General features: G+C 52.9%; 2 protein-coding genes and 1 long non-coding RNA gene across 6 annotated transcripts in view; 1 reads left to right on the top strand and 2 right to left on the bottom strand.

The window, feature by feature from the left end:
* Positions 1–1,131: 1,131 nt before the first annotated feature.
* CCDC134 (coiled-coil domain containing 134) lies at positions 1,132–17,991 on the bottom strand. Of its 4 annotated transcripts, none has more exons than XM_059937087.1 (9): positions 17,819–17,989; positions 17,337–17,424; positions 16,056–16,174; positions 15,233–15,354; positions 14,564–14,648; positions 12,560–12,741; positions 12,209–12,280; positions 11,312–11,372; positions 3,527–3,641 (listed from the first exon to the last, which is right to left on the bottom strand). In XM_059937087.1, exons 3-9 carry the CDS (start codon positions 16,156–16,158, stop codon positions 3,625–3,627), a joined length of 642 nt encoding a protein of 213 aa, XP_059793070.1. In that variant the 5' UTR covers positions 16,159–16,174; positions 17,337–17,424; positions 17,819–17,989; the 3' UTR covers positions 3,527–3,624. The 4 variants fall into 4 exon arrangements, 2 of the variants coding, with proteins under 2 accessions (XP_059793069.1, XP_059793070.1); XR_009505463.1 differs by having other exon boundaries at positions 3,566–3,641; positions 11,042–11,372; positions 17,819–17,991; XM_059937086.1 differs by lacking the exon at positions 11,312–11,372 and having other exon boundaries at positions 1,132–3,641; positions 17,819–17,986.
* Positions 17,992–18,088: 97 nt separating this feature from the next.
* Positions 18,089–21,037, top strand: LOC132372745 (uncharacterized). The gene is made up of 3 exons (XR_009505243.1): positions 18,089–18,984; positions 19,137–19,216; positions 20,516–21,037. It is a non-coding gene; the product is annotated as an uncharacterized LOC132372745 (long non-coding RNA).
* MEI1 (meiotic double-stranded break formation protein 1) overlaps positions 19,373–21,895 on the bottom strand; it is a 67,088-nt gene continuing 64,565 nt past the window's right edge. The window contains exons 28-31 of the mRNA XM_059934876.1: positions 21,589–21,695; positions 20,510–20,641; positions 20,207–20,319; positions 19,373–19,418 (exon numbers count right to left, since the gene is read on the bottom strand). Coding sequence (XP_059790859.1) covers positions 19,373–19,418; positions 20,207–20,319; positions 20,510–20,641; positions 21,589–21,695 — 398 coding nt within the window. The remainder of the gene's footprint in view (positions 19,419–20,206; positions 20,320–20,509; positions 20,642–21,588; positions 21,696–21,895) is intronic.

Raw genomic sequence — 21,895 nt, 5'->3', positions numbered from 1 at the left:
ATCGGCGCGCGAAGCGGCGCGTGGGGTGATGGCGCGTCAACGATCAGCAGCTCAGATTTGCATATCGAGGCCCCTCCCCTGGCGGCCTGTTAGCGAATGCGGAGAGAAGCCTCCAGGTCCTCAGCCCAACCTCCTTCCCGTAGTTTAAAGGAACCGCTCCCTTTTCTGTTGGTTCGGCTCCACAAGCTACTCCATCCACCCGCTGGGGAATGAAGGGTTAACACCTCCCACCCCCCGCCCGCTGGGCGCCCCCAGAGTAAGTCTTGAGCACATTACGTCATCGTCCCAGCTGTCTCTCCCCCCACCCTAGCCCCCGCCCCCCCCCGCCCCCCAGCTCGCTTGGGAGGCGGGTAGAATCAAAACTGGACCCCAGTACTGGGGCCAGGAGGAGTATGGAGATCGTTCACTTAACGTTCCTCCCAAGCACCTTACAAAGGCGGCTACCGAGGCTCGCGAACTGCCCAAGTACGGAGCGTATTTTACAAACTCTGCGCCCTTGCACCTGCCGCGACCACGCGCTTACTCCAGCTGTCTCACCCCGGGTACCTCAATCTCCTGCAGCCCTTTAAAATAATGCCAGTGCCCGGAACCACCACAAGTATTCTGAGGTGGGTTCCGAGCACGACATCTTGACAAAGTTCCGCAGGGATTCTGAGGCGCAACCCACCCACGGATTCCCACTCCTTCAGCCACCGCACTTCCAGTGTTGCAGCTGGTCACGATGTAAACAACTGTGCAGGTTTCTAGGAATTTATACTAAGGAATAAACGTATGAGTGCTCAGAGAAGTGCGCCCTCAAAGGAGCTCATCAGAGTCCGCTGTAACAGGGAAAAATTGGGAAGTCCAATAAGGACCTGATGAATATACCTGTTGACAAAGACTTCCACGATATATTGTTAAAAGGGAACACTATGTTTCCTGCTAGTCTGTGAGAGGTAGCAGTTGCTTTGTGGTCAAGACTTAAGAGTTCAAAGACTGGGTGGAAGCAGCCATGTGGATTCACTTACAAACCGTGTGACTTTGGGCTGGTTAAATAACTGTTCTTTTTTTTTTCTCAGTTTTTTCATCTCTAAAACGGGGGGAACAGTGCACCCTTGTAGTGGTGAAGATTAAGTGAGATCATCTGCACACTCATTTGACAATATTTATTGAACATTTCTGTGGCAGGCAAAGAGACAGTTCCTGCCCTCTGAGAGCTTCCAGTCTGGTGAAGAAAACAGACGTTTATATTTAAGACAAAACCTAAAATTATGAGGAGAGAACTGCATCTGGCATAGCTAGGGGAACACACAACATGGACAAAGGCCCCGAGGCAGAAGGAGCTGATGCAAGCCAGCACTTGGAATAAGTCCTGACACACAGTGCCCATACAAGGTAGCTACTGTAACTGAAAAGTTACATGTGATCTGTGTGTCACATGAAGGACAGAAAGGATGGAAGGCCCGAGAGCTGAGTGTCAGTGATGGTTATGGGAATGGTGGGATTTAGGGTGAATTTTACTTTCTTCTTGGTATTTCAGTATTACTTAAATTACTTTTTATAATTAACATGTATAACATAATAAATAAAGTACCTTATTTGGGGGGAAAAAAGACAAGAAAGTTCTTTTGTTTACATGCAGGAGTGTTGGTATAGATTATACTAGTCTCACCCTGAAACAGAAAACCAAACCCTGCTGCCTTGCTCTGGACGAGGCACTGAGCTGGACAGTGCCACCTGCAACTCCACCATTCAGTGGCTCTCACAGGGCTCCCCACAGTGGGGGGTGACTGTCTGCTGGCATATCATATGACTCACTTTCACTTTGGTCCAATGCCTTCCCGTCCCAGAGCCTCAGTAACCCTCTGCAGAGGGCTACCTGAGTACCAGGAGGTCAGGTAAATGGGCATAGTGCCTCCCACCCTGCAGCTGTTCCCATAGCTCCCAGCTGGAGCTGCCCAGGGAGGAGAGCAGAGTGGTTCTGTTTGTACCTTTGAAGGTGTCAGATGGGAAAACTTGGGCCCACTGGAGGGTGGAGAGGAAGGGATCAACCAAGATGGTGAGAAGTGAAGGTGTAGAAGGAAGAACCCAGGAGGATAAAGATGCTAAATGGGACAGAGGTGAACACAAGTTAAGACTGGGCTCCTCTCTTTGGCTGTGCACACAGTGGGTGCTCAGCAAATCCACGGGACGACCGAAGAACCATCAGAGAAGGGCTCTTGTCACTGAGAAGCCAGGCCCAAACCTCAGAGAAGCAGTTTAGGGCTGGGCAGAGGGTTCAGACATTATCAAATTCATTACACCAATGAAGCCACAGCACAGGGAAGGGGTGGGCCAGGGTCACTCAGCAAGTCTGATGGGCTAAGACTCTGGGTCTCCCTTGGGCACTGTTAGTGGTAGAGGGTTGGGGATAGTTGTGTGTCTCTCCCCTGGCTTGGCAAAGTCAAAGAGACAGAGCTAGAATTCCCCCCAGAGCCCCTCCCTTCTCTGCCTGGAAGGGATATGACAAGGGCGGCTGCCCACTCAGGGCCTAACTCCCTCTGCAGCTTCCCTGCTCCATGGCCCTGGGCTTTTCTTACACACCTCCTGACACAGGGAGCTTGCTGTCTGATCAATCCAGCTCGGAGCAGCCATACCATTACAAAGCACAGCCTCCTGCAGAGCTGCAGCCTGTCCCCCAAGGGCCCCCACCCGCAAGCTACGGTCTCCCTGAGCTGCCAGGGAGGACAAGTTGATTCTTCCCCGAGCCTGCTCGATGACTGTCCCTGGATATCTGAGGACAGAGATCATGCTGCTCCAAGGCTGTCTTGGGCTAAACACCCTCCCAGGATACTTCTGGTCCCTTCTCAACACGGATCCCTTGTCCATGACAGTGCTGAGAAGGGAACTGGAGGTCAAAGCCAAGCCCCTGCTTTGCTGCCCCGCCAGGGCTTGAGGCTCCTCTGAGGAGGAGGAATATCCTCTAAGGTGGTCTCTACATCTGAGGGCCCCCTATCTCCCGACCCAGGCCCCTCTCACCTGCCCCATGGAGAGGCTCACAGCTCCCTGGGGCCCAAACCAACCTGTTAGCCCAGAGCATTTGCTGGCTTTTATTGTCTCTGCAGGGGATAACTGTGCCAGGCAACACAGTGACACCGTGGGGCCAGCAGCAGGCATGACACCTCCACACACGGCTCAGAGCCCAGTTCTGCTGCCTCCCCAGGAAGGGCAGCAGCCAGCTGGCCAGCGGTCCTAACCCAGCGGGAGAGTCCAGCCCAGGATCCCTCCTGCTCCCCACAGCGTCTCTACAGGGTTAGGTCTGCAGCATAGCGCCCTCTGAAGGCTCCCTTGGCACCCCTCCAGGGTCCCTGGAAAGAAATGCAGCCCTCTGCGGCCCAGTCCCTGCAGCTGGGGCTCAGAGCCGGCTCCAGGGGGCTGAGCAAACTCGGCCTCCCCTCTCACAGGGGCCAGCTCTCACCACCAGTCATACCGCTGTATTCTCCTCTTCCTCCCGACTGGCCTCCTCCTGGCCCCTTGAGCCCTGGGCTGCTCCAGGGCTATAACTCGGACTGGGATCTTGAGATCCGAGGGCCTTTTCGGATCTCTTTCCGCTTCTCCTCTTTCTTCCGGCGTTTCTCCTCTCCTCTCAGGGCCTTCTGGAAAGGGTCAGTGCTGGTGATGAACTGAGGGGAAGAGCAGAGTGGTCTGATTAAGTCTGCTGGCAGCAAAGAGTTGCCTCTGAGCTAGGCCGCTGTGGGGACAGGAAGGTCACTTAGACACAGGCCCTGCCCTCGGGAAGCCTGCAGACATGGAGATAGTTAAATGGGCTTGGGGAAACTGCTGAGCGGGTCTTGGAAGATAAGCAGGAGCTTGCCAAGCAAACAGGACGAGGGAAGAGGACATTCCAGGCAGAGGGACGGGTGCTGAACCTGCATGGTGCATCTGAGAAACAACAGAAAGACTCCACTCAGGGTGAAGGGGCTGAGTGCAGAAGACCACCGCAGACCCCCAGAACCCTGAGGAGGAGATGGCAGCCAGCAAGAGTAAGACAACAAGGGTCCTGCCGCTTGCGAACGAGTTGCAACATCTAGGCAAGGGAGTGTACGGGAAGCAGGTGGGCCAGGTTAAACTGGCAGACCCTGAAAGAGGTGGAAAGAAGATGACAGTGGTGCCCAGGCTCGTGGCTTCCACAGTGGATGCACGGTGGTACCCAGGGAGGAGATGGAAACACAGGGCGAGCTGGGTAGGAGGAGGAGGAGGCCTTCAGCCGGGGTCATCCCCAGGCCCTCTGCTCTTCTTCCCCCACTCTCCAGACCGGCTCATCTGAACCCAGGGCTTCCGTTCCACCTCTATGGTCAGCTACCACTCAAATGTGCATCTCCCTATCTAAATGCCTGTCTGACACCTCCACTAATGTGCAAACGTGCCCCAAGCCCAGCATGGCTCCATCTCCCCAAAACCCAGTCCCCTTCCAGAGTCTCTGTCCTCATGAACAGCAGTGCCCCACAACCCGGTCGAGGCAAGTAGGGCAGAGACCAAGCATTCCCCCCACCCCCACCCCTACCCCTCACAGTCCATTGCCAAGGCCTGGCCCATTTTACCCCCTAAGTCTCAAACCCGTCTACTTCTCTCTGTCGCGCCTATCCTACTGCTACCCCCATCACCTCCCCCACCACCCTCCTGATAAATCTGGGCATCTCCCAGGGTCTCTCCACACCCAATTTGGTTCCTCTTAAGCCATTCTCCTCACTGCAGTTAGCTATTTTCAAAATGTAAGTCTGACTCCTGCTTAAACCCTTCCACGACTCTCCATTACTCTCAGGACAAGGTTCCACACAGCTGCATCTGCAGGTCCACCCTGCCCCCCTCTCCTCCTCCCTCACTTCTGGTCCCTGGGTTCCTTGGCTCCCACTTCCAGGCCTCTGCACGTGCTGTGGCTCTTCCCAGCCCCCACCCCCTCTGCCACATTAGCTCCAGCTCAGCTGTCACCATCCTTGGGGACCTGCCCTGGCTCCCAGCTGGGGCTGCCTCCTCTGCTTCCTTCTCAGTGCTTCTCCCCTGCCACCACCTGCCTCTGTGACCACCTGCTTCGTGCCTGTTGCCCCCACTGGACCACACTCTCCACGAGGACAGGCGGATCGTGTCGAATGCTGCTCACTGAGCCACAAGCCCCCAGTGCAGGGCCTGCCGGGCTTATAGATGGTACTTAGCATGTATTTTTTAAATGAATGAATGAATCACGTTAGAATATGAGATACAATAGTACCCAAGACTCAGGTAACTTTGTTGTGAAATACACCCATTTTATTTGTTCATACGATAAATCTGATAAATGTTTGATCAAGGTAGACGTTAAAAACAAATTAGGGGCTCCACCTTGTGGAGTAATCCACCTACCATGTTAGACTGAACCACAAGTCTGGAAGATGGGGTGAAGTCAGAGAAGTGCAGCCCAGAGAGGGTAAGTGATCTGCTCAAGTCACACAGCTAGTCCCAACTGGGGCTAGCCCCCAGGTCTCCCACTTCCCTGACCAGTGCTTTCCCTATCACACTCTGCCTCCTATCCCTACAAGTTAATTCTGATCCTCTTGGGAGGAAGGAGGAGCTGGGAGACTCCTCAAGCCACAGAGGACTCCACACTCTTGGCTCTGGCTTGGGGAAGGACAAGTCAAGAGATCCTGGCCCCACCAGCTAGGTGGGTCAGAAGAGAAACAATGCCTATCCCTTTCCTGGATCTCCTCCCCGCTAGGCCTGGCTAATGCCTACTTTAAATTCTGATGCTAACCTCGAGTGGACCCTTCCTGCTGCCTGACAATCCAGAATGTTTCCCTGCTCTACTCACTCTCCTGCTCTCCTAGACACACCTTGTCCTCGAACCTCCATCACTCCTCCCCTCCTCACTCGCAGCCCATGACCTTGCTTCCTGTTCCAAAGAGGATGGAAACACTCAGAAGACAACTTCCGCAAGCTCCCACCACCATACCCACCAACCCACTTGCTGCTGTGCCCACACTGCTCTTCCAGGCTAGGCCATGCCTCCCCCCGGGCACCAGCTCTCCTCTCCCCCCTCCCTTCCTCAGGGATGAGGCTCCAGCAACTCTCCTACCCCTGCACCATCGGTTCTTCCTCCCTAATAGGTGGTGGTGGGGGGGGTGTCCCATCAACATGCAAACGTGCTGTAGTCTCTCCCATCCCACTAAAATTTCCCCTGGAAACCACACCCTCCTCCAGCTAGTCTCCCGTTGATCTGCTCCCCTTGAAAACAAAACCTTTATGATAAGCTACAAGGATATACTGTACAACATCGGGAATTATAGCCATCATCTTGTAATAACTTTTAATGGAGTATAGTCTGTAAAAATACTGAATCACAGGCTTCCCTGGTGGCACAGTGGTTAAGAATCCACCTGACAATGCAGGGGACGCAGGTTCGAACCCTGGTCCGGGAAGATCCCACATGCCGTGGAACAACTAGGCCCGTGCGCCCCAACTACTGAGCCTGCGCTCTAGAGCCCGCGTGCCACAACTACTGAAGCCCGCATGCCTAGAGCCCATGCTCTGCAACAAGAGAAGCTACCGTCATGAGAAGCCTGCGCACCGCAACCAAGCGTAGCCCCTGCTCGCCGCAACTACAGAAAGCCCGCATGCAGCAACAAAGACCCAACACAGCCAAAAATAAAAATAAATAAAATAAATTTTAAAAAAAAGTGAATCACTATGCTGTACACCTGAAACATTAAAAAAAAAGAAAAACTCTTCAAAAGCGTCACCTGTACTTGATAGGATGCGTCCACTTCCTTTCCTCTCATTTTCTCCAAACTCAGTCTTTTGTCCCCACCACTCAACCAAAACAGCTTTTACTGAGATCTCTGATGGCACGTCTCCAGGCTGCTAAATCCAGTGGCTGATTCTCAGCCGCATCTTCCTTGACCCTCCAGCGGCATCTGACAGGAAGATCACTTCCTCCTTCCTGTCACTTTCCTCACATGGCCTCTGGGAAATGATTCCCTCTTGGGTTTGCTACATTAGCACTGACTGATCCGTCTTGGGGTGCTTTGCTAGTTCCTCCTCATTCTCCCATCTCTAAGTGCAGGCACATCTCAGGCCTCAGGCCTCAGACCACTGATCTATCTGCCCTGCCCTTCTGCTACTCTCACATTTGTAGCTCTAGCTTTAAGCTCTCCCCTGAAATCCAGTCATACACCCAGTCGCCTCCTTGACATCTTCATTCAGATGCCCATCAGGTCCAGAAACGAGGTCTCGATCCCCGATCCAGCCCTCGACCTTGTCCCACCAGTTTGCCCATTTTAGAAATGGCAGCCCCATTCTTCCACACACTCAGGTAAAAAATCGTCGAGTCATCCAATGCAGCTCTTTCACTCCAGATCTGCTTCCTTAGTGAATTTTATTGGCTCTGCCTTCAAAACAGAACCAAAATCTCACCATTCCTCACCAGCGCCACCGTTGTCACCCTGGGTCAAGCCACCGTTAACTCCCAAATAGACAAGCGCAGCACCCTCCTTACCAGTATCCATCTCCTCCCTGGTCCCCCTCACTATTCTCCACACAGCAGCCAGGCTGATCCTTTAAAAGGTTAAGTCAGAGACCCTCACCCTGCTCCTATGTGTCTTGGAGCCAAAGCCCTTGAGAAGACATGCAAGGGTCCTGTGCTCTGGCCTACAACTCTGACCTCACCCCCTCTCACACTCCCCACCCTTCCAAATATGCTTCCAATTCAGGGCCTTTGCACTTGCTGCTCCTTCAGCCTGGAATGTTCTTCCCCCAGAGACACAGCTGGCTCCCTTGCTGTTTCACGTCTTTGCAGTAAGAATCTTCTGTGTCCAAGTCATGTGAAATAGCAACTGTATTCCCACGTTATCCCTGGAATTCCTTAACCACGTTCCTCTGCTTTTTTTCTCCGTAGCCCTTATCACCACCTATCATATATTTTTTATTGACTGTCTATCTCCTCCAACTAGAATGCCATTCCCAGGAGGGCAGAGCTAGAATGCTTCTCTAGTGGCTGGGATTCAGTAGATGCTCACTAAACGTTGAACAAATGCATGTGCTATGCCTCTGAGCCTTTGTGCAAGCTGGTCCCTCTGCCTGGGAAGGTCTTCCCTGAGCTGGTCAACCCGGCACTTCTTACTTATCCCAGCGCCTCCGCCCCCTACTTCCATAGGCTCCCTCACATGGGTCCTTCCCTCTTGCACTGGTACAGAGATCATGCTAGATTGGGACTGTGTTTCTCTGTTACCTTCCCCAACAGACGGTGAGCATCTTCAGAGCAGGGAGAGGGCCAGCTCCCTCTGGACTGGGACAGTGGCCAGCACGAAGCCTGATACAAGTTGGCTCTAGTGATGGGTATGTAGTAGGAGGGGACTCCCAGAACACCCACTGGTATGGAGAGAGTGCCCAAGGTGAGCGGAGCAAACCTGGGCTGTTGCTGGTGGACAGGTCCACACGGGATACCAAAAAGTGAGTAAAACCTTGGGACCGTCCCCAGCCAATAAAAGGAAAGTATGTTGCTTCTGCAGTATGCCCAAGCACAGCACATTATGATGAAGCTAAATTACATCTATCCTGGAGCCCATTCTCTCTGTGCCCCATGCTCTCACCCTCCTCATGTATGAGAGGCATTCACGATCTGCAGGGCAAGGAGAGCCGGTGACACAGCAAAAAAAGCATCTCCATGGGAGCCCCCTCATTGGGAAAGGCAATCTGCCATGGCCTTGAGCATCCCTGCATGTTCTTGCCGCGTACACCAAGAACCCAGCCCTGACTGTTCTTACCCAGGCCATTTATCAGGGTTGTGACTGCAGCAAGCAACCTTGAAGGATGTGTCATCTTGGTTTTACATGAAGGGGACGCAGCTACGCTAGTGTGGAAAACCATATCCCCCACTCTGTCACCTGAAGCAAAGCCACTAGTTCAACAGGGCCCTCGAGTCAGAGTTTCCTCTGAAAACTCAGGCCTGTCCTCTGATTGTTCGCCTAAATTAAGAGCTAATGGTACTGTGCAGAAGAGTTAACGTAGCTGGCCTCACTGCTATCTTTTAGAAGGCCTGCTTCCAAGGCTGGTCCTTGGCTGGTGTCTGGGAACTTGGTTTCTGGGAGGGATTCCCATCACCCGAACTGATAAGAGTGGCTCACTGCACCTAAACTGTGCAAAAATGTGGTTTATGCTAAACACCCACTTTTCTTCTGGAGTCTGGAATTTTGGTATGTGCTCGGCAGAGGGTGCCTACGTGACCAGTTCCCAGTAAAAACTCTGGGCGCTGAGTCTTTAACAGTCTCTCCTGATAGACAACTTTTCACACATATTTTTATAACCTGTTGCTGGGGGAATAAATTGTGTCCTGTGTGACTTCACTGGGAGAGACTCTTGGAAGCTTGTGTCTGGTTTCCCTTAGACTTCACCCAAGGAGCATTCTCCCTTTGCTGATTTTACTGTGGATCCTTTCACTGTAATAAATCATAGCCTCGAGTACAAGTACTCACTGAGTCCTGTGAGTCCTCCTAGCGAATCATCAACCTTGGGGCGGCTTTGGGAACCCTCGGCACAGGTGACCATGGGCAGCAGCAGCCATCTAGCCCCAGGGATGACACTGGAAGACCAACTGCCATAAAGGCTAGTAAGACAACAACCTGAATTAAAAGCCGTCACTCTTGCCTAGACAATATTCCTAATGACCAGGCATGTTGTATTCTTACTGACTGTTGTCAGTGTCCGAGCAATCTGGTCTGCCAGATGAGCAGGCTACAAACTGGCAGATCAAAGGTGGCCATCCCTCTTGGGGGCCATGAACTGTGGAAACAAACTGTGGTTGGCAACGGGACAGTCTGGGTCACTCGCTTAGATGCTCATAGCCAATTCTCTGATGAGACCAACCAGAATCAAAAGGCTGATCAAGCCTACACAGCCCAGTTGACTGGCACTGCCACCTGCATGCATCATTGTACTAAATATGGCAACACACTCACCACCATAGACTGACACAAAGCAGAGGACTCTGTATTTCTGGTTCAGCTACTTAGAGTCCCTGGTTGGAACAGTATGGCCCAAGATCATTAGAATAATGACCAATTGGGGGACTTTCCCTGGCGGTCCAGTGGTTAAGACTCCACACTTCCACTGCAGGGGGCACGGGTTCGATCCCTGGTTGGGGAACTAAGATCCTGCATGCTGCGTGGCACAGCCAAAAAAGAAAGAATAATGACCACTTGGTTGAGCACGCTCCTTGCCGAGTCCCCCTGTAGTGGCCCATGTGGGCCAAGATGGGAGATATGTGTCTGTGGAAATCTTGCAAAAATGCCCTTGTCCCACTCACATCTGACCCTTCTGAACAAAAAGTCTAGGTGAAAGTAGGGAATAATTGGAGAAAAGTGAAATTATAGGTCCCAGGATGTGACATGTTGATTTTGTACCAATAATCTGGGGAGGGAGTGCCTTAGATCCCAGGAGGTGTGTGGAACAATTAACCCTCTTTGTCCTTTAGATCCAGCACTGCCGCCTGGCAAAACAATCTTAGGGTTCACCCCAGCCAAGCGGCAGCTGCAGTTGAGAGTCAGACCAGCTGTCCAGTGTGTCATTCTCAACCACGTGACAGGAATATTCCCATCGACGCAGTCAGTCCTGAACTATTCTGCTGTGCCTGATACCATCAAAGGCAGCTCCCAAAGTAACCCCGTGCAGACACACAGACCAGTACAACCTTGCTTCAACCTGACACACACATCCACCTGCTTCTCCTGACCCCTGAGCGAGCCCGGTTGTGCCATGTAGGGCAACTGAGGCTGCAACTCAGCAGCAACACTGCCTCCAGGGCTCAGCCAAACAATGCAATGGTGACCCAAATCAAGTGGTCACATGTAGGAGACAGTGGGCCACAGAATGCCTCTCCACTGGGGATGAGCGTTGCTTCGGGTCTATCTATTGGCCCCTGTAATCACTGGCAATGACATCAAAGATCAGCAGCTCAGTCTAAACCCTTGTATGGGTGGTAACAGATGATAGACTGGTCTTAGACCGCACGCTGAGTTTCTAATGTAAGACCTACTGCCCCCGCCTCCCCAGGACTTACCAGAGCTGGCTAAGCCCAGGACCCTGGAGCACATGGCTGAGACCAACACTGCGCGTGGCCACATCCTGCTGCTTAGAGCCCTACTGACAGCAGTCTGAGACAAGCTGAACAAATGTGGTCCTAGTCTCCACTGATCAGATCAATCATGGAATAGGACGTTCACGTAGAAATGTGAGTTAAGCCAAGACACGTAGGGCTGATGGATGGACTGTGGGGAGGCAATCTCCATTGCCCTGCACATTCTTGCTGGTACACCGGACCACTCTGTACCTGGGCCATTTCTCAGGTTGTGTTTGCAGAAAGCAACCATGAAGGATGAGGTGATATCTGCCTGCAAACAAAGACTTGGTTTGCTTCTGTTCATTATAAAGGTGGTGAATTTCCCAAGCTTGGTGCTCCTAGACTTGATGTAAACCCACTGCATGCGTGGCATTTGCCTGGGCCCCTCTGTGTCACCCTCCTGGGACTTGGGGAATAAGGGAAACCCACATAACCAGGCCAACAGCAACTGCTTTTGCTGCAATAAACTCTGATGTCTCTAACCTGTCAGCATCCATGAAACAGCAGCAAAATCCTAAACCTTCAGAGGTCCCTCCCTACACCTGAGGGGAGCTTGTGATTTGAGGAGTACAGTGCTCCAGCCCCTCCTCCCTGACGCTCTGGCCCTGCCCTGCCACCTCTGATCTCTTCCTCCCCTCTACTGTGTGTCAGTATCTGTCGTGCTTCCCCTGCAGCCTCCAGCTCTCAGAGCCCACCTCAACCCCTAGGAGGAGAACATGTGCAGGAATGTGGGACAGAAGCCTGGCTGGGTGCTCTGAGGCTCAAGGGCAGAGAAGCATGGCCTGACCTCCCATGGCTTCCCTGACATTCGCCTGATGGGAACAGGGCCTACCGTGCACTGGGATGGATGTGTTCATAGCCTCTGACTGGCCCTCACAGCTGAGGTCCACACCGCACGGACAGACAGGGAGCTGAGGCTAAGACAGGGCCAGCAGCTTGCCCGAAGGTACCAGTGAGCAAGTGATACTCAGGCCCAGACCCAGGCACTTCTGGCTCCAAGTCCAAAGCCTTCACACTCCACTCTAGGTGCCCCAGCCCCTGCAGGCCCTGGCCTCCCAGGGCTCAGCAGAGGCCAAGCAGACATGGCCACGGGTCCCAGCAGCTCACCTCTGTGTGGTCTACTTTAAATGGGTTCTGGAAGTCAGAGTCTTTCTCGCTGATTCCCAGCTCCTGGGCCATCTGCGGATGAGGAAAAGCTAGTCATCCTCTGCCTTCTCCTGCCTCCTGCTCACCCGAGGGCCACTCCCTCCGAGGCCTGAACAGATGTGGGCCAGGTGGTGACCCCTAGGGACCCAGGTCAGCATAGAACCCCATGAAAGGGCACCTCAAGGTGGCCCAAGGCTTATCACAGAAAACACAACCAAGGGCTGACATTCAGGCCTCACTAAAGGCAGATGTGTGGCTCACAGCGTACCACCAGACAGAGGGCTCCCGGACCTCCTCCGCCCCAGTCCTTACCAGGCTGAGGATGGGCGAGTGGGGGCCCTGGTCAAAGACGCCCGACTGGTTGCAGAAGCTGATGCCCCAGCGGATGAGGAGGTTCCAGTTGGAGTCGTGGTCAAAGCAGTGGTGCACGATCCTTGGGAAGCGCAGCACCACATCACCGAAGAAGGCCGTGTTCTCCACCACTTGGGAGAAAGCTGGTGAAAGGACCCTGATGAGTGGCCAGGGGAGATGCCCTTCTACAGCCCTCCTGGCCAGCCCTACGCACCCTCCAGAGAACAGAGGCAAGCCCACTAATCAGAGAAGGGGAATGGTGCCTGAGGCCCACAGGCTGCTGACCACATGTACAGTGCATGCTAACGGGCTTTATGTCTACCAGGTCACTGAATCATCAAAACCACCTTTAGAGGGAGATGTGTCTGCTATTCCCATTTCTCACATGGGAAACTGAAGCTGACGGCTCGTGAGTAGCAAACCTGGGCTGCAAACCCAGGGCTGTCTGACTCCAAAGGACATGCTCTTTCCCCTGTATCTCACAGCTCAGAAGACTCGTTTGCCATGGGGACCAGAGAGGTGGGTGTCATTTTGCAAAAGGAGGCATATGCATCCCATGAGGCTTCGCTGGGCCTAACCGCCCCAACTTGGTATCCTAATATCCAGAGTTGGGCCCTGGTGTTAACACAACTACAGTGTCTGTGAGGGGTCAGTTCTGTTAGGATGGCCAAGGAACACATCAGGGTTTGTTTTCTTTTTAGTATATGCCCAATTTTATTTTATTTTAAATGCTTAAGTTCTTATTTTGAAATAATTTTAGACTTACATAATACACCACAAAATTCCTTCACTGGGCTTCCTCTAATGTTATCATCTTATATAACCATTACACAACTATCTAAACCAGGAAATTAACATTGATACAATACTATTAATCAATCCATAGACCTAATTTGAATTTGGTCAGTTTTCCCACCAATATCTTTCCTCTAGTCAACAAATCAGTTTAGACTGAGTTTAGTGTCCATTATGGTAGCAGGTCCCCTGACCCAGGCTAGCATGAAGAATAGTAACTATACACCCAGCCCTGGTGGTAGCCCCTGTTTGAGTGACCCCTATAAATACGGCCCAGGCAGCCCTCATCAGCACTGGCCAGGCCACACAGAGATAAGCGGACTCCTACAAAGATATGCCAGGTTGGGTCTGAGACAAGTGGGGCAGGGACCCCTGGGCTTCAGAACACTCCTGAACCGCAAAGAACTCAGGAGTTCGCTTGGTTTACAGGTAAGAGCCAGGCAAACCACCTGTCCTCTTTCATGTGGAAACTGGAGGTAATAGTGCCTTCCTCAGTTATAGTGGAGATCAGAGATGATATTTGTAATGTGCCCAACATTCAATATGTAAAAGCTCCTTCTTCCTGTCTCAGACAGTGTGACCTAACAAACTCTACTGTTAGAATGTAACCAGTTAATGGGGAGAAATTACCACTGGAGAGAAATTCTTGGAAGAGGAGATGAAGGGATTCAAAATATTCTTTTATTTATCTGTGTTGGTCTCACCTTGTCTCAAAAAGGACTTAAGGGGGTTGAGGCTTTTAGAACAGTAGTAAAGAGTGATGGTAACTGCTCCCATGGGCCAGTCACTTCAACAGGCCTCAGTTTTTTCTCCTATAAATGGGAACAACCCTTGCCATCTCTACCAGGAGGGTCAGGGTGGTGAAGGCAAGGATTTCTGGAGTGGAAGTGGGCAAAGGCTCCTCCCTAATTCCCCTGTCTCAAACACCTAACCACACAACAGAATATATCTGTGTCAGGGACACAGAAACTGGCTCTGAAACGAGCCGAGAAACACTCAGAGAATCATATACTAAGTGCCCAACCACCCAAAGAGACTCCTTGGAAGGTGCCACAAGAGGGTACTTCCAGAGAGAGAAAAAAGAGTGACAAGAACAAGAGGGAAGGAGCAGCTAGAGAAGATCAAGGATGTTGGGCGGAAGAGGAGAGGGCGAGATTGGGAAGACCATACCATCCTTCAGTTTCTCGTCCTGGGGGAAGGGCCCATCTGGGAGCACATCTGCAGCAATGAGCACTGTCCGGGAGTCCTCCAGCACCTGAGGGAACCCCACCTGGGCTGAGTGGCTTTGAAAAGGTCTTCCCAGACCGGCCCCAGCCCCATTTACTTCAACCCTACTTCAAATCTTCTGAGGGGCTTCCCTGGTGGCGCAGTGGTTAAGAATCCGCCTGCCAATGCAGGGGACATGGGTTCGAGCTCTGGTCCGGGAAGATCCCACATGCCACGGAGCAACTAAGCCCGTGCGCCATAACTACTGAGCCTGCGCTCTAGAGCCCGCGAGCCACAGCTACTGAGCCCTCGTGCCACAACTACTGAAGCCCGCGCGCCTAGAGCCCGTGCTCCGCAACAAGAGAAGCCACCGCAATGAGAAGCCCGCGCACCGCAATGAAGAGTAGCCCACACTCGCTGCAACTAGAGAAAGCCCGCGCATAGCAACGAAGACCCAACATACCCCAAAATAAATAAATAAATAATAAAAATAAATTAATTACAAAAAAAAAATGTTTCTGTGCATGCGCTTCCGCCTCATTGAACACCATCCCCTTGGGGAACTCCTACGCATCCATCGGTGCCCAGATCAAAGACCAGGCCTGCCATGAGCTGCCCGCTGCCTGCATGCACCTTAAAGAGCCCCCTGAGCATGACATCAAGGATCTTGTACTGCTGGTGGACATCGTTCAGCTGTGCTAGGTTTTTCAGCGCCAACAGCTGCTCCCGCCGCTTCACCTCAAACATCTTCTTGTCTGAGCAGCATTAAGTTAAGGAACTGGCACCAGTTCTCCTGCCTGGATAATCCAGTGGTCCCGATCGAGAGGGTCCACCCTGGCCAGCAAGGCTCTGCCAGGGGCATAGATGTGCATGCCTGGGACTCCCCAGGGAACGAATAAACTCTCTGAGAAGCATATGAATCCTGCAACATATCACTCATCCACTTCAGAGGATTCCACACTCGACAACCTGAATACAACCCTCAGGACCTGGCTCCTGCCCTCCCCTCCCCATGGTCTTTCCCCATCCTCCCACAGCCACGCACTGCTCCCAGAACCTCTGCCCCTCTGCTCACACTGTACACTCTGCCTGGGGTGCCCCCCACCCTTCTCTATGAGTTTCTATTCTTTCAAGACCCAGCCCTTGGGTAGGCAGCCCAGTATGCCAGGGCTTGGTCTCCGGCCAGGGTCTCACCCAAAAAGAACGAGGCACATGTACAATCCTCAGAGTCCTCATGGCTCTGAGATATATGCCTTGCCTTCTCAATTTAACATATGGGGAAACTGAGGTTCAGAACAGAACTGACTTGATCAAGGTCTGGTTAGAGCACCTTACTTTTTCTCTCCTGTTCCTATTAGGGGGGTCTGCTCCATCCCTGGAATCTCCCAAGGGGTTGTGGGTATAGAGAAACCTCATTTATAGACCCCTCAAAAACACCTCCAACCTCAAAGGATACAGATCTCCAGGCTCGGGTCCAGGGAGGTCCTCAGGGTGTCTGTGACTCCTGTCCCAGACAGTAGCAGGACAGGGAGGAAGGCCAGGAACTGAAGAAGGTCCATATCCAAGACTCTGGAGCTAGGGGAGTAACCCAGAGAAAGAAGGTGAGACCCAGAGCTTGGTGTTATATGAAACAGAAAGTGAGTTGAACAGCAACTTCCCCTGACATGACACAGCCTCCAAATACCAAGAACCCAGCTTTGGGAAGCCCTGGAGCCCCAGTTCCCAGCCCAGGGCCAGTGACCAACAGACACAAAATAAAGACATGGGATGATAGGAGGGAGAGACAAAGATAAAGTCAGCAAGGCAGGGATGCTTAGAGAACAGGGATCAACGCCTGGAACCCTGCACTGGCGCTCTGGCTCTGCCTGACTTCGGCACCTTGGGCAAATTGCTCAGCCTCTCTGAGCTTCATCTTCCTCACTGCAAAATGCGGATAAGGAAGTCATCTCCCTGTTGCAGAGACAGAAGGCTGGGTGAGGCACTGTGCCTGAGGAAGGAGGGCCTGGTCAATATCATTGCCTCTCAATTCCCCCATCCTGGCCTCTCAGGAGGCCCAGGCAGTCAGAGATGTGAAACTTCTGGGGTTTCCCACCTTTCCTGACTTCTGTCATCAGAAAGGAAGAAGGGGTGCAGGGTGGGAAGGGAGGCAAGACAGTCTTGGGATAAGACGGCTGTTATTCTCTTAGGAACCACAGGCACCACAAGCAACACCTGTTCCTATCTAGGCAACATTCTCCAATTGCCTACTGAGTACCTGTCATGTTCTAAGCACTGTTCTAGAGCCGGGAATACGGCAGTGACAAACAAAATTCCCTGCACACTGGTACTTTCATCTCTAGTAGGGTTAAGAGACAACCAATAAAGTTGTAAAAGAAGCACAGAAAGATAAGAGGGAGTCAGCAAAGTGCAGTATTAAATACAGTAGTCAGAAGCAGCCTCTACTCAGATGATAGCTGCCCAATTGTACCCACGTGGAGACCAAAGCACAGAAAAATGAGGTGACTGCCCAAAGTCACTCATGGATTCTCAGGCTAAACCAAGAGTCTTAATGAGCACAGGCTATCTCAGAGCTGGCCACTGTTCTACTAGGGCACCTAGGTATGTCCTAGAGATGCTCAGTTATTGACAGTGAGACCCCACACAGATCAACCAGAGAACCGCCCCCACCCCACGCTGATGAGACAACTGAAGCCTAGAGAATGGGAAGAAATAGTTCAAGCTCACCCAGAACCCTTACCTTCCACCGTCACGCTCCAGACTCAAGGGAACCAAACACTGGTTAAGGCAGAACTTGGAGTCAGGGGAAATCAGACAGCCGGTAATGACTGAAGCAGGAAGAAGTGGGAAAAGAAAGCCGAAAAAGCGGACTGCGTGGGGCAGATCCTGCTGTCTCTACTGTTACTCCCACTTATCCGCCTCTCAATCCCGCTCCCTGCCCCATGAGTCCCCAGAGCTCTTCCCGGCTGGGCGTGCGACTGACTCCGAGGCCATTCTGCAGAGGTGGCTTGGTGGTCAATCCTGAGCCGGCAAACCGGGCTCGGAGACCAGGGTCGCTGCCCCTAGCCTTTAGAGCTCCGGGAAGAGAAAGTCTTTCTAACGAGGAGGGCCGTCCGGGTCCGCGAATCCCAACCCCCACCCTGTGCAGCCAGTTCTGGGCCCTCGGTCCCACCCCCGCCCCCCAACGGGAGCCTGCCTGCCCGGCACCCCGCCCCCACGTACCAGGCCGGGCGGGCGGGCGGACAGGAGTCAGCGTGCACCTCGCCTCGAGGGTCCGCAGACGACCGGCAGAGGTGCGAAACCTCAGTGTCCCAGAGCAGCCACGCAGGAACTGCCGAGCGCCGCCCCGCCCACCGCGCCGCCCCCGCCCAAAGATCGTGGGCCGCGACGGCAGCTCTTTGACCTAACTTCCGGCCCCGCCCAGTAGGCTCCGGCGCTAGCCCTGCCCGAGGTCCGTGGGAGTTCGGTCCCGCCCACCCTGCGTGGCGGCTTGCGCACTTGCCGCGTTGAGGTCGGGTTGGAGGAAATAGTCAGCCTGCGGTGTGTGTCTGAAGTGAAGGACGCGTCAGCAATAATGAGGCCCTAACCCCTGCCGGCCGGGCGGCCTCCCCAGCGCCCTCCCCGAAACTGTTTCGTTAGCTGAGTGTTTTTTTTTTTTTTAATATTTATTTGGCTGCACCGGGTTTTAGCTGCGGCGCGCGGGATCTTCCTTGCTGCATGCGGGATCTTTAGTTGCGGCATGCGGGATCTTTAGTTGCGGCATGTGAGAATCTACTTCCCTGACCAGGGATCAAACCCCGGCGCCCTGCATTGGGAGTGGGGAGTCTTAAGACACTGGACCACCAGGGAGGTACCAGCTGAGTGTTTTTTAAACTGCAGTTGTCAAGATCAGTTTAGTGGGTCGTGGCTAACACTTTTCTGTTTTTAAGTAACGTGCAGTGCAGAGTTGGGGCATACCCTGCTCGCCCCTCGGATCCACCAAGTTCTAACCCAAGTTCATGGGGTCCTTCCCTGTCCTATCATTAGGACGGAGTGCAGCCCAGTTTTGCGTAGGGTCAGTCCAGCCAGACCCAAGGGCTAGCCAGTTACAGGCACGGGGCCCTGGCAGACAGGCGGGAAGGGAGTTAAAGGCCCTGGTGAGCTGAGCTCAGAACACGTGCGGGCAGTTGTGGAGGGCAGACATTGAAAGAACTGCATACGTGTGTGCACAAATACACGCTCTGAGGAGGGCCGGGAGAGAAAGGAACACAGGGGACCTACTCTAGCCAGGGAAGAGCTGAGCTGGGGCAGTTTCCCTCAGCTAGGAAGGCTGAGAAGGTTTTGACCTGCTCACCTTCCTTGCCTGGAAATTGTACCTCTCTCCACTTTCACCTGAGGTGAAGCAGCAGGTAAAGTACTTCCCAGAGCACTTGGACCACAGCAGCACCAAACACATGGCCTTTCTCTGCCCCTTCTGCCCCAAGAATGGCCTGACTGACGTTTTCAACTGAGGTAACCAGCTGGCATTAGAACAAATCCCTCCCCGTCTCTCCCTGAGTAGGCCATCCATCCTGAGGAACCAGCTGGAGGGAGCCAAGATAAGTCCAAAGTGAAATGTTTTTGGAGAGCCCACACAGGCATGTGAGTATATCACTATTTCCGGATTCTATTTCAACAATGGAGTAAATGGCTCCAGATGAACGGCTGCAGTTGTCATCCATTTCCCCCAAACCACCGCGCCCTGACTTTGTCTTCTCCAGGTCTCAGTTCTGTTTCTGGGCCTTCAGGTCCTGAGGGTCAGTCTCTGATGTGGGACAGGGATACAGCCACTCCTCCCAGGCAGCTGGCAGCAAACATGAGAGGAGAACAGCAGAGAGGTGGGGCCAGCCATGGGAGAACCACACTTCCAGGGCCCAAAAAGGCAAAAACAGTCAGACAAGAGCAGAGGTGCACCTGAGAAGAGTGGGATGGATTCTAAAATTGAGACCTGAACACCTGGGCTACGTAGTTGCTATACATCAGGGAACGGTTCCATGGAAAGGGTTAGGAGGGGAGCCAGGGAGGCCACACGCACACCTCCAGACCATAGTGTCTCTGGAGCACCACAGCGACCCCTCAGAAGGCCGGTGAGCACTGCCCACAGCCCCAGGCTTTCTCAGGGACGTGCCAGTCACCCAGCACCCTCCCCCACCATGTTGTGCTTAGGGCAGCGTCTGTGCCAACCGGGCTTGGACAACTTTCTCCAAAGCTCCTGGGGAAGGACTAGCTCCCTTCTGAGTTTGGTGATATGACTTGGAGATGGTCATGTCTGGGGTCAAATCCTGATGCTATCACTGTGTGATTCTGGGCCTGTCATTTAACCTCTCTGAGCTACGGTACAACTGTGTTAACACTCCTAGCTACTGTGAGGATTAGATACAGTGCATGTAACATGACTGGCCCTGGGTAGGAACTTAATAAACAGAGCAAGTCATTGTCATTGCTACCACTGTTATTCTCACTGACCCCTGCTTGCCTTAGAAGATGGGGCTGTAGACAGTGCAACTCTCTATCCTGAAGCATGACGCTATAGCTTCCCATTGCCTGGGTGACCTTGCCCAGGCCAAAGCTCCCAGCTGCAAGAAAGGATACATCATGTCCTGTAGGGGCGGCTGGGCAGTGGAGGCCCTGGGGGAAAGACCCTCCAAGGAGGCCTGCAGGGTCTGGGCCATGTGATGATCAGCCAGGAGGCCCATGCTCTGGACCTGGGGAGAGAAGAGGGTGGGGAAGACAGGCTTTCTTAGTGCCCACTCCATAGAAGCCCTCTCTACCCTCCACCCCCTGCACTCCTGACCTCCCATTGGCTGCTATGGCTAGAGCTCCCCGCCTCCACAGGGAAGACGGTGTGGAGGGTCTGGCCTCACAGTGGCTAAGTAGCATCCCCTTCCCACCCACCTGCAGGAAGAAGCCACGCAGAGCCTGGAGTGTGGTGCTGGAGAGGGTAGAGAGGTCAGCCAAAGCTGCGCCTTGCAGAACGTGGCCCACCTCTTCACGAGAGAGGATGCTGCTGCTCCGGAACCGCACAAACTGGCCCGGGGAGAGAAGCCCCAGACATGTAGTGATTCGGCATCTCCTTCATTCACAGATATTTGCTGTGCCCTGCCGGACTCAGCACTGGGCTGGGGGCATGGATCTGAAGCCCACAGAACTCTGCCTTCAAGAGCTCAGTGTTGGTAGGCAGGGGTGGGGTTGTGTCACAGGAAAGTGAGGTGATGAGGATTGCAAGACCCTGAGAGTTTGCTCTGCTGACCCCTTCAGTCCCCCACTCCCACCCTGCCCCTCACACTAGACTGTGTGTGGTTACCCAGACACACCACCACATGCTCATATACTTGCTGTTCTCACTTCAATACTGTACCTGCAATACTTTTCCTTCTCTTTGCCTATTAATCCTTCAAGCCTCAGCTAAAATGTTACCTTCACTGCTGAATGTTTTCATTTTATTAAAGAAATACAGGCATTAACTGGGTGCTTACTATATTCTTACTCACTTCTCCCTCCCAGCTCTGGCAGAAGCAATTACTCTTTTCTCTGGGTTCCTACACCAACCATTGATTTATTCATTGATCCACTTCACTATCATTCACAGGCTCGCTGCCTTGTTTATTCAGTGGGCACTTACCACGTTCTAGGCACTTAGCATTATCTTCTACTCTTCCATTAATAACATCATATTTTAACTATTAATTTCCTTGTCTACCTCCTTCTCTAGACTGAGGGACCTTTAAGGCAGAACATTTGGCTCACTGACGTCTTTGGTACCTAGCACAGGATCTGGCAGGTGGTGGGCAGGCCCTGGTCAATGTTTCATGAGTGAATGAGAAAGAATGTCTGGGTAGTCTGGGCAGAGGAGATGTGGGCATTCAGAGGAATTCTCTAGGCAGGCTTCTTGTAGGGTGAAGGCTCATCCAGCTCCTCTACCTTCTTGGAGGATGACATTCTTCAGACCACAGGACCATCCTTTCTGCACTTACCAGGGTCATGAGCCTCAAGAGCTCAGCTCTGAGGAAGGAATTCTCTCCAGCATCCAGGAGGGTAAATAGCAAAAACCGATTCCAGGGCTGGGAGGCCACATGGAGTGCTATGGGAAACACCAGTCAACCATGCATTGTTAATGCTGCTTTTCCAAAGGCCTTGGAACACTGCTAAAGAAAACTTTCTCCTATTGGCTCAAAAAAGGGTTGCTCAGCAAAGGCAGGGCATTGGACAAGCTGACCCCAGGGGGTTTCTTTCTCCTCAGCTTCTATCCACCCATGCTGCCTGGCACAGGGAGACCACATA

Source organism: Balaenoptera ricei, chromosome 10 (assembly GCF_028023285.1).
Source record: "Balaenoptera ricei isolate mBalRic1 chromosome 10, mBalRic1.hap2, whole genome shotgun sequence".
Lineage (NCBI taxonomy): Eukaryota > Metazoa > Chordata > Mammalia > Artiodactyla > Balaenopteridae > Balaenoptera > Balaenoptera ricei.
The sequence above is the reverse complement of the archived record's forward strand: the minus strand, read 5'-3'. Positions and strand labels throughout refer to the sequence as shown.